This window comes from Arachis duranensis, chromosome 4 (genome assembly GCF_000817695.3).
Source record: "Arachis duranensis cultivar V14167 chromosome 4, aradu.V14167.gnm2.J7QH, whole genome shotgun sequence".
Classification (NCBI taxonomy): domain Eukaryota; kingdom Viridiplantae; phylum Streptophyta; class Magnoliopsida; order Fabales; family Fabaceae; genus Arachis; species Arachis duranensis.
This window is the reverse complement of record NC_029775.3, coordinates 32,107,991-32,119,874: the sequence shown is the minus strand read 5'-3', so window position 1 is coordinate 32,119,874 and position 11,884 is coordinate 32,107,991. Positions and strand designations below refer to the sequence as shown.

At 34.3% G+C, this 11,884-nt stretch overlaps 2 protein-coding genes across 2 annotated transcripts; one reads left to right on the top strand and one right to left on the bottom strand.

Annotated features, from left to right (window-relative positions):
* Nucleotides 1-5,198: 5,198 nt before the first annotated feature.
* LOC107483988 (lecithin-cholesterol acyltransferase-like 4) lies at nt 5,199-10,269 on the top strand (the record flags this gene model as incomplete). The annotated part of the gene is given in 11 exon segments (XM_016104597.2): nt 5,199-5,605; nt 6,061-6,152; nt 6,242-6,360; nt 6,523-6,658; nt 6,810-6,861; nt 7,037-7,137; nt 7,750-7,929; nt 8,242-8,399; nt 8,529-8,583; nt 9,106-9,159; nt 9,588-10,269. Coding segments are annotated over 11 exon segments (1,587 nt in total). The 3' UTR covers nt 9,978-10,269.
* On the bottom strand, nt 10,253-11,627 carry LOC107483989 (protein PHLOEM PROTEIN 2-LIKE A1). Its single transcript, XM_021140339.2, is given in 2 exon segments — nt 10,253-10,968; nt 11,079-11,627. Coding segments are annotated over 2 exon segments (993 nt in total). The 5' UTR covers nt 11,559-11,627; the 3' UTR covers nt 10,253-10,455.
* Nucleotides 11,628-11,884: the final 257 nt, after the last annotated feature.

The following is an 11,884-nucleotide window of genomic DNA, read 5'->3' as shown; positions in this document are numbered from 1 at the left end:
GCGCGCGCGCGCCGTTGCTGCCATCTGGTTCACTTAATGCAACATGTGGCCAGCGATTTTAGAAGCCTTGTGGGCCCAATTCAACTCATTTCTGATGCTATTTAAGTCAAGTATTGAAGGGGAATCAAGATACGATAGATACTTTTTGATCATTAGCTTAGTTTTAGGAGTTAGAGTTAGTTTTAGAGAGAGAAGCTCTCACTTCTCTTTAGGATTAGGAATTAGGGTTAGATTAGGATCTCATAGTTCTAGGTTTAATTCAAGTCTCCTTCTACTTCTACTTTCAAGTGGTGATTGCTACACTTTGGTTCTTCTTTCTATCCCTACTCTCTTGTTGTAATTTCTCTTATTTTGTTTCTAGGTTTTGTAATTGAGATATTTTTGTTCTTTTGTTTTCTTTTAATAATGCAATTTGAGATAATTCATGTGATTGTGATGTTGTTGATTGTTGTTTTGTTAATTCTTTGTAATTGTTGGTTGTTGATTCCTTTTATTCTTACAAATAAAAATGCTTTCTTTCATTACCCTCCAAGTGTTTGATGAAATGCTTGAGAGGATGTTAGAGTAGGATTTTATGTTCTTGGCTTGAGAAGGTAACTTAGGATTTCTTGAGTCACTAGTGTCCAATTGATTGCTAGTTGATAGCCATTAACTCTAGCCTTCATTAATCCAATTAGTGGAAAGCTAGGACTTATGGACTAGGATTGATATAACTCACTTGACTTTCCTTTGTTAATTGATTTAAGGATGACTAAGTGGGATTAATCCTTGCAACTACCATACTTGTGGCTAGTGATAATGATGAAGACCCTTGACAACCAAATCTTGCCAAGACCATTTTGTTAATAAAGTTTTCTTACCATTTACTATTCATGTTTCTCCTCTAAAACCCCAAATATAACTCACAACCAATAACAAAACACTTTATTGTAAATCCTAGGGAGAACGACCCGAGGTTTAAATACTTCGGTTTATAGATTTTAGGGGTTTGTACTTGTGACAAACAAATTTTTGTATGAGAGGATTATTGTTGGTTTAGAGACTATACTTCGACGAGATTTCATTTGTAAAATTCTAAACCGTCAAAAATCCATTCGTCAACGCGCAAGCGCAGGTGCGCGCGCGCGTCCATGGGCGAGTTCAACTTCTTTGGCTTTTCATGATTTCTCCACTTTGCATGCTTTCCCTCTTCACTCCTTTGATCCATTCCTAGCCCTTTTCAATCTGAAATCACTAACAAACATATCAAGGCATCTAATGGAATCAAGGAGAATTAGATTTAGCTATTTTAAGTCTTAAAAAGTATGTTTTCACATCTAAGCACAATTAAGGAGACAATCCCAAAACTATGCTAATTCAAGGATAAATGAGGGTAAAAGTATTAAAATCTCTTAAAATCAATGCAAGATAAACCGTCAAAATGGGGTTTATCAACGCTCAGCTCACAAGTTGAGCTGAGCATTGGTGCCTTGGTGCCAATTTGGTGCGCGTCTTGTGCTGCTGGCCCGTGTCTTGGTGCGCGCTCCACTCCCCTGGCCGTGCCGAGATGTTCTTGTGTGATGCACCAAGTATAATGCTCTGCTCACTAAGTGAGCTGAGCATTGGCTCTTTCAAAGGAAGGTCCTTGGTTCGAAACCCATGGGAAGCATGCGCTGAAGTTTTTCCTTGGTTTTCTTGTGGTGCCTTGCTTCCTTGCTTCCTCAAGGTGTGGGGTTCGAACCTTGGGGGATGCATTTTGGCCATTTTTGGCTTATTTTCCTTGTGAGTAGCGCCTCCCTCATCCTCCTTGGTCATGGGTTCAAGTCTTGGGGCATGCACTTGCAACTTGTTTTCTTTGAATTATTCCTCAATGCTTTCGGCAATGCTCACTTGGTGAGCTGAGCATTGTTTTTCTTTTCCTTGTTTCTTGGCTTCCTATTGTGCTCAGCTCACAAAGTGAGCAGAGCATTGTGCCTTGGTCCCATGGGAGTGAGTGTAGCGCTCACTTAGTGAGCATTGTACTCTTGGAGTGAGCTTCAAGGTTTCATGCGCCACACTTCCTCCTTTCTTTGCCACACTTTTTAGGCCACGCTTTCTTCTTTTCTTCTTTTCTTTACCTACAATTAATCAAAACAACCAATCAAAGTATCACCAAATTCACAAGGTTTATAAATCATTAAAACTCAATTAAATTTAGCCTAAACCTCATGATTTAGCATCAATTATGTGGTGGTTGTTTGATTCAAAGAAGTTATGCATTTCCATTCCAAATCACTTACTTAGAATGCAAGAAAGTGCATAAAACCTAATGACAACAAAGAAAACGACTAGTGAAACTAGGTTAAGATGACTTGTCATCATATGTCAGTCTATCTGTCCGAATATTGCGGAGTCAATTTCGTACACCAACGTCCTTATACTGATCCAAAATGACATGGAGATTCAAAAGTTGGGCAAAGGAAAGCTAGCCGCAAACTGGAAATGACCCTACAAGATTATTGAAGTCTTAGGGAAAGGTTACTACGAAGTGTCCGACCTACAAGGAAGGAAACTCCCGAGGTCATGGCACACGTGTAACTTAAAGAAGTACTACAGTTAAGTAGCGCACCTTGTTCCTTGGTGTACTCTTTTTCCCGACTTTAAGATTTTTTTCTAAGTAGGGTTTTTTTTTTTCTGATGAGGGTTTTAACGAGGCACCATAATAAGGGCTAAGAGTCGTCGAAGTCCTTAGTAGCAAATTTATGTAAAGGCATTTTTTCATTTGTCAATGATAAATCCACTTCTTTTTTAAAAGTTTTCTATAAAAATGTATTAATTTAAACTCGATAAACTGCGAAAATCATTGCCAGACCAAAAATGGTCAACGAGATGAAGCGACGAGGTACAAATTAATATAAGAAGTTATGTAAGAAATTTATAAGACTGACCTCAAAATCAAGACGGAATAAAAACAAAGTGTAAAAGTAATTTGACAAAATCCGATTACACGAAGTCAGAACTTATAAAAGAAATTACTATACCGACCTAGTTCGCCGATATCATTTTTAACTTAACAAAAAAATAGCATTAAAAGATCTAATTCAACAAAAGGCAGTTGCTAAAAACTATAATCATTTTGGAGAAAGGTTCTTAAAATAAAATTCCAAAAGTTGTTTAAACTAAAAAAAAAAAGTAAGACCGTTCAGATAACTATGCAAAATGTTCATCAAAAGACCCACATATGGGGCCATTCAAACTATGAAAATTAATGCTTTGTTTGGGTATAGAAAAGAAAATGGGAGGAAAGAAAATGAGAGGAAAGAAAATGAGTGGAAAGAAAATAGAAGGAAAATTAGAGTTATTTGTATGTTGTTTGGATTAAGAGAAAATAGAAGGAAAGAAAATAAAGAGAAAATTTTCTTTTGTTTGGATGGAAAGAAAAGTGAGAAGAAAGAAAATTATAATAAGTATAAAATTACATTAATACCCTTATATATATTATATGTAAATTATACTTTATTAATGATAAGGGGTAAATGTGTAATTTTATTTCTATTGCTCCCATTTCTCTTCATTTTCTTCTCATTTATGGAAAGAAAATAATTTAGTGGGTCCCACACTATTTTTTTCTTTCCTCTCTATTTTCTCTTCTCATCCAAACAACAAAAAATTTACTTTTCCATTCATTTTCTTTCCTTCTATTTTCTTTCCCTTCAAAATCCCTCAATTCAAACAATATGTAAGGGATACTACAAAGGATTGACTCTCCACGTACCATCACAATGAATAAAGTCAATAATTGCTCGGTTACGTTTTTCATAAGAAGCCTACATATTTGAGTAAGCAAAGTAAAACCAAGATACGTGAATGAATGAAATCTGGAATATTACATCAATTTCAGCCATGAAGGTTGAATAAAGGCAAACAGAGATAAATTTGTTTAGTATTAAATAATATTATTAATATTTTTTTCTTTATTGTTATAAAAGATTAATTTAATGTATTTACAGTGTATATAACTTTTCAATTAGATGATGCATTTAGATTATTTTAAATATTAAATTTGATGATTAGGTTATTTTTTATTTATGTGATAATATAAGATTACATATTTATCTAAAATTTTTTTAAACTTAATGTATGAAAATTAAATTTTTATTATAAATGCTTACAATGTAGTAGCAATGTAGCATGCTAGTGGCCCTTCTGACTGTCTCTTGTCTTTTTATTTTTTTAATAAAATGATAAATAAATTTTTAAAAATTTATATTTTAAATAGATTAATTTTTTTAAAAAAATATTAATAAAATCTTTCAAGATAACAACCGTAGATAAAGTAGTTTAAATTAAAATTTTTTATCCTAATCAGTAATCACAAAGATTAATTTAGAGATAATGTATCTATATCTAATTATCTATTATCTTAGAGGACTTTATTAATATTTTTTTTAAAATTAATTTCTTTAAAGTATAAATTTTTATAGATTTATTTGTCATTTTACTTTTTTTATGTTTGTATTTTTTGGACAAAAATTCAAATACTTTTTTCTATCATTTTTAAAATCGAAGGAAAAATATATCTTTTGCTTCTCTTTTTATAGGCTAGATTTTCTAATTTCTATCAACAATTTCACTCATATGTTGTATTTTTTAAACTAAGAAAATAGAAAGTAGACAATAAAATTATTATAAATGAAGAAAATAAAATTAAAAGAAAAAGGAAAGAGAGAGGGTGAAAGAAAAAAGTAAAAATTAATAGTGAGTTAGTTTATTTTTTTCTGTGGAGAAATGATTCTTTAATTATAGAAAAAAATTAGAATAAAATAATGGAATTGATTAATAAAAAATTAAGAACTTAAGAATATATAAAAACAGTTGGAAAATGATACTTTCTTGTTCATCATCATCAATTCATGATAGTTACAGATTTCACTAATGGAGAATACTAAATAAATATTTTTGGTAAAAAAAATGAAAATTGATTAATACTAAATTAATACAAAATAATAAAAACATAGATAAATAAACAGAAAAAGGTCAAAACAGTAAAAATACAGGTAAATTAAATCAAACGTCAAACATGTGGAAATTAATGAAGAAAATTTCCAATTCACCATTCACAAATTCACATGATCACATTATCACATTATCTTCTCTTTCTTTTCAATTTACGCTGTGTCCCGTTGAAACCAGTGTGATCTTCATCATCCCCACGAAACACCCCTCTTCTTCCCCAATTTTGAAACCCTAATTCCTCCCAAATCCAATCACCATTTCCAATCAATTAGGTTAGGGTTTCGAACTTGTACATACGCTCTCAATCCCCAATTTCAACGAGCACGTCGATCAGTTTTTCAGCTTTCCCATTCCTAGGGGTTTTTTCCAGTCATATTAGAGATGGCGATCGGATTCGATGATCTTGTTCGAGCCTTGGAGCTCTGGTTGAAGCTCAACAAGAAGCCCAAGCAAACAGGGGCAAACGTGAACAGCGATCTTGACCCTGTTTTGTTGGTGCCTGGTATTGGTGGCTCCATTCTCCACGCCGTTAACATTGATGATGATAGTTATGAACGAGTATGGGTTCGATTCGTCGCGGCCGAGTACAAGCTGAAGACCAAGCTTTGGTCACGTTACGATTCTTCTACAGGTGAACCATAAATTGGTGGAAAATAAATAGATAAATAAATAATTAAATAATGTTAAGCTCATGCTATTCAGTTATATAATTGGTTCACAAGGTAGTTTCTTTTTGGGAACTACCAAGTATGAGGTTATGAATTCCTTGCTGGATTAAAGAAAGCTTAATTTTAATTGGTTAAAGGGCGTGTAAGTGTAATTTTTCTCTATTTAGTTTGTACTTACATCAGTTAGTGATGGCGGTGAGACTGAGAGTGTGCAAAACCATGGAGCAACCTCTTGATTGAGTAATTTTTATGTTATGCATTCTTATGATGTATCTGACTATCTAAGCTTAAAAGTTTGCTCGGTTTGGTTCTTTATTTATTGCAATGGATGCACCAGTATTTTATGCTGAAGAGTCTGCTGCAAGAAAACTCTAAATTTGGTTGGTTTAAAATTTATGGTGATCTCTTTTGAAACTAGGGAAAACCGAATCCATGGATCCAAAGACAACTATTGCGGTTCCTGAAGATAGGCATGGGCTCTATGCTATTGATATTTTGGACCCTGACTTGGTATGCCTGTTTGTAAGATGATATGCATGAACTTTAGCTCAGATAGGTAAAGAGTTGACTTTGGATCCTGGTTAAATTTTGTGATGCAGGTAATTGGATCTGAGTCTGTGTATTATTTCCATGACATGATCGTTGAAATGCTCAAATGGGGGTATCAAGAGGGGACAACACTTTTTGGCTTTGGGTATGATTTTCGCCAAAGCAACAGGTAATAAATTAATTTGAAATTGGAAATTTTTGAAGTGTTTAATTATATTAATTTGATCAAACTTGGAGTGGCAGGATGTGAACTATTTAAGTCTCTTGACAACTATGGTATTTATGAAAATGAAAGTAATTTCTTTATCAACTGTGCTTTTATTTCATTTAGGTTGCCCGAAACAATGGACAAGTTGGCTGCAAAACTAGCAGCAGTGTATAATTCTGCAGGGGGGAAAAAGATAAACATCATAACTCATTCTATGGGTGGTATTTTGGTGAAATGTTTTATGGCCCTCCATACTGATGTAATACAACTACTCAGCTTCTCAAATCAGTGTTTTATTATGTAGATCCTTTACAACATAATCTTTGATTCTTTTCCATTGTCAATTTGTATTTACTCTTTTCATTAACCTCAAAAGTTAAAGCCTATGATTTGTACCTGTCTTTTTGCAGATTTTTGAGAAGTACGTGAAAAATTGGATTGCAGTTTGTGCTCCATTCCAGGGTAAGCACTAACTACTAATCAATTCTGCTATATGTATACTTAGAAATTCAAAAGTAAATAAGTTAGTATATATTGCGTTGAAATGCCTCTTCTAGTATTTCAGTTCAACAACGTGGGGCATGGTTAAATATTTATTTTCTTTGGTAAATTTAATTGAAGAATGCATGCTCTGCAGGTGCACCTGGATGTACCAATTCTACCTTTCTAAACGGAATGTCGTTTGTGGAGGGATGGGAGCAGAGGCTTTATATTTCCAAATGGAGCATGCACCAGTTGGTAAAAACAAGATAACTTACTCTCTGAATATTTGTGTTGAGTTCAATTATTCATATAGCACCTGTCAGGAAAATTTTGAGTCATCCTCCCTTTCTTAGTATATTATTATTGCGTATGACAATTTTTTTAGTATATCTTACCAATCTTAATGTCTTTTTTTTCCGGGACTATCTTGTCAAATTATCCTACCTTTAGTGCTGGCAACTGACATCGATATTCATGTAATATATTAATTGTTAATGAGTATGAAGAAGCTGGAACATAGAAATCAATATTACTTAAAGGCTAAAAGCCTAAAACCAAGTGCAAAACCCTAAGAAAGCCTAACAAGTTATATTAGCCATCATAATTCCTCATCATGCTTTTTAGATGTATGGGTATATACTATGTAGAAAAAGGAAGTTTGCAATGAAAACGAGTATTTTTATCTGCCATTATTCTTGTTATTTTGTACAAGTTATTGATAAATGGATTCATGAGAATGATCACTTGATATTGAATAGCTGATTTAGACTTTTCAGGGTATGTGTTGCTGGGTTATGTCTTCTCTCTTTCTATTTGCTTGTGTCCACATTTTAGAGTTATTTAACGAAGCTTGTTATAATGGTACAGCTGATGGAATGTCCATCTATATACGAATTGATGGGCCCTCGTAATTTTAATTGGCAAGTCATTCCTCGTCTGGAATTGTTTCGCAAGCATGATTCCGATGGGAACTCTCGTATTATTCTTGAATCATATACACCATCTGATAACGTTGGTGTTCTCAAGGAAGCACTTGCAACTAACACAGTGAGTTACTGACTCTTTGTTGCTTAGAAAGGAGTAAATTTAAGTATCTCCTATATTTCTGTAATGAAAGCAACTCTGCTTTTTTTCATTATGTACAATTGATTGAACTTCATTCAATTTGATACATGAAACCCTGTTTCTTGGGTGCGTTGGAGCTGGTTATGTTCTTATTTTCATGCACTGTAGAAGTGCATCAATATATTTGCAAAGTACATCTTTTGCCTGTTTATTGAAGATTTACTGATGTAGTTACTAGTGTGTTTACTAGTGCAGAGCTTAATGACATTGCTATGACGCCTATTTGTGATGCAGATTAATTGCAATGGTTTGGATTTGCCCCTGCCTTTCAATTCAGACATCTTGAAATGGGCAAATGAAACATGGGAGATTCTTTCCTCAGCCAAACTTCCCTCAGGAGTTAAATTTTACAATATTTATGGAACCAATCTTGCAACATCTCATACTGTTTGGTAATGCATATACCAAATCTTTGCTTGATACCCAGAATTGGAGTTTATCAACTGTACTAAGAATGTTATTCTAGCAGGTTTAGCTTAGAAAATATATTAACCTCAGTCTACATAATTACAATTCTGCAGCTATGGAAGTCAGGACAAGCCTGTAACTGATCTGGAACAGCTACGATATTTTGAGGTCATTACCATTTTTAATTGTACTAAATATGTATGCTTTGATTTATCTTACATTTCAAAGTGGAGCGAGGCAATTAGCTTTTCTGCATACTGTATTGATTCTCTAATTTTGTGTTACAGCTTTTGTTTACACTAATATCAATATTAAAACCAGGACAGACTTTCATTTGGATTCTGGTCTGACAAAAAATTTTATAATTTTTGCATGTATTATGCTGATTAGTAAAAGCTGTCTTCAATAGTGTGATTAATAAATTTTAAATTTTTGAATTCCTTTTTGTCCTAGCTTTTGAATGTGGCATTCTCTGGCCTCAAATTTGCTTAAAATTTATTTCCCTAATTTGAAAAAGGAAATATTCTTTCAGATTGGTATACATTTAATTCTTTTATTGACTTGCAACTTAGGTCTTCTGTCTCTGTTGTGATAGAAGTTTAACTTGAAATGTGCACTCTGTTAAAACAACTGTTTCATCATTTTATTTTTTCATTCAATTGCCGAGGCTAACATTTCTGTAATATTCAGGCCAAATATATATGCGTTGATGGTGATGGAACAGTCCCAGTAGAGTCAGCTAAGGTTTGCTAACTTCCCTATGCTGGTCTTTATGCAGTTCGTGATTAGTCGAATCTAAAAATGCCTTGAAGTATGTGAATTTGTTACAACTGTGGTTGGTTTAACATATTTTTCAATGTGAAGCTATGTTGGGAGGATTGCACTTGGTGACTTGTGGAACTCTGGGAAATATTGGTTGACTAAATCCCTTATTTCTTGTTGGATATATTCTAGAAAAAATCTACTTTCCCTGGAATTTCAACTGCCACATAATTACACCAATAAAGTTTCCATTGGCACAATTCACCCTCCATGAATCATAATTCAATTAACAAGCTAATATTGGGGGACCAAGATATTTATGGATCCCTCTCCTGCATCATTCTACCTGCAATTCATGTCTTCTAATTCTGCCTTATGTTTAATATGCTATATCATCATCTCAAATGCAGGCTGATGGGCTCAATGCTGAGGCAAGAGTTGGAATTCCAGGTGAACATCGGGGTATCCTCTGCGAACCTCATCTATTCCGGATTATCAAGCACTGGCTGAGAGCTGGAGACCCAGATCCTTTTTACGATCCCCTGAATGATTATGTGATTCTACCCACTGCTTTTGAAATGGAGAGTCACAAAGAGAAGGGTATAGAAGTAGCATCCCTTAAAGAGGAATGGGATGTTATTTCCAAAGACCAAGATGAACAAAGCAATAGTCATGATAAAATGGAGATGAGATCCATATCAGTTAAACATGATGGGACTAAGGCTCATGCTACCGTCACTGTTCGCGAGGGTAAACAACATGTTAAACTGAAAGCTGTGACCGTTTCAGTGGATGCCTAATGCATCTGTTTCGGTTGATTGAATGAGTGAACAGGGAGGAACACCTTCTGTACAGTTTGATTGTGGCCGCCATCACTTGTATATAAGAACTGAAATGATGGTGCTGCCATGTTCCTCCATGTTTTCATGTATGATTTGTGAATTATATGTATTCGTTATGACCATCTTTCTACCATTAACTCATGGTTCCAAGAGTGGTGTTCGTTGTGCAAAGTTCATGTAAAACGTTACTGTTTATTCGACTATTTTAAAATCCAATAAATAATTCATAATTCCCGTTCATTATTCATAATTCGATGCCCTCTGTTAAAACTTTTTTGACGACTGCAATAGTGCAACTAATGCACCTAAAAGAGTCTTATTTTGGAAACACTACAACATAGTATCATATGCTTAAGTTACTAAAACTATTAGCTCGTGTTCTCTATTTGATCCTTCCTAAGATTTCGTACATCAAAGAAAGAAATCTCATTACTGTCTAGCTTAGTTCCTTTGGTTTGATGGCAACACCTTTGATCACAAGTCCCTGCTTCCACATGCCACCTTCATACTCATACAGAGACACCTCCATCTCCCCACCATCTTTTTCAGATGCTACAAACTCGCCAACCGGAATCTCTATATACTGCATTTGTAACTTCTCAATCAAACTCTCCTTGTGTTGCTGCTTTTTACCTCCCGGAAGCACGAGTCTAACGTTGACCGGAACTTCCCACCCTTGCGCCGGATCCTTCAACATTACAATAAACGACACTTCATATAGAGTTCCTGGGGAACATAACTCGCTCTAATCAGTTAGGACTAGATAAAAAAGCTGTCTAAGATAAATCAATGTGCTTTGATCATAAGATTCATTTTAACTAAATGCGGACCTTGATTCTTTCTGGGTTACCCATTTCCAATAATGTTGATTTTCTGCCCACGTGATTGATAGTGCTCTTGCGTATAACATGAAACAGTTGCTATTGGACTTCTTTTCTATCCAATATTTCTGTCAATAATGATAATCAATGCTCAATAGAGAATTATATTATATTAAACTAAAGATAATATGGCATGCGACAAGTTGATCAATAAAGAAAGATAGAGTGTTGAGCTTGCCTTAGTGTTATGGTCTAAGAAGACTCCAGAATATAGCTGATCAAGCAACTTCTCCTTGGAAGATGTATGAACCGGTGAGTCTGCACCCTTCAATATGTCTTCATATCTATATGGAAGATTCATCATCAGTTCTCTGGAGGATTTAGTAGTGGCTATCATGGATTGGTGATGATTGTTTCCCTTGTTGGGTTTTACAACTCTTGTGGGGGAATAATTTTCCACTGATGAGTTTGTGGCTTTGATGGATGGTTTTGATGGTAGTAACCATCCATCCTTGCTGGTAGCTCCTTCATTATTTGCCACAGGCTGCCGTTGCGGTTGTGGTTGTGGTTGTGACTGTGGCCTTCTTAGCTGTGGAGACTGCGTTCTTGATAATTGCGGCTGAGGCTGTGGTTGTGATTGTGATTGTGGCCTCAACAGCTGCTGGTGTTGGTGGTTGCGAGGCTCCTCATCAACTTCTCGTGAAAGTTCAGCTCCCATTTCTCTTGTTAATTTCTTCGGTTCCTATCACTATTATACCTATTAGTGGATTTTCAATTGTAGCACCCTTTTTCTTTTATAGCCGAACTAATGTAAAGAAAATTGCAAATGATGTTAGATGCATTTATTTGATTAGTGATATAAAGATATTTGTTTAAAACAATGTTACATTTAAAAAATAGTGGATAATGTATACTTTTTATTCCTATCGTTTTGTAATTTTTTTTAAATATTTTTAACGTTTCATTTCATTCAATTTTATTTTTAACGTTTTAAATTTATTCAATTTTGTTTTTAATGATTTTGATTTGTATCAAAAGTTAAAA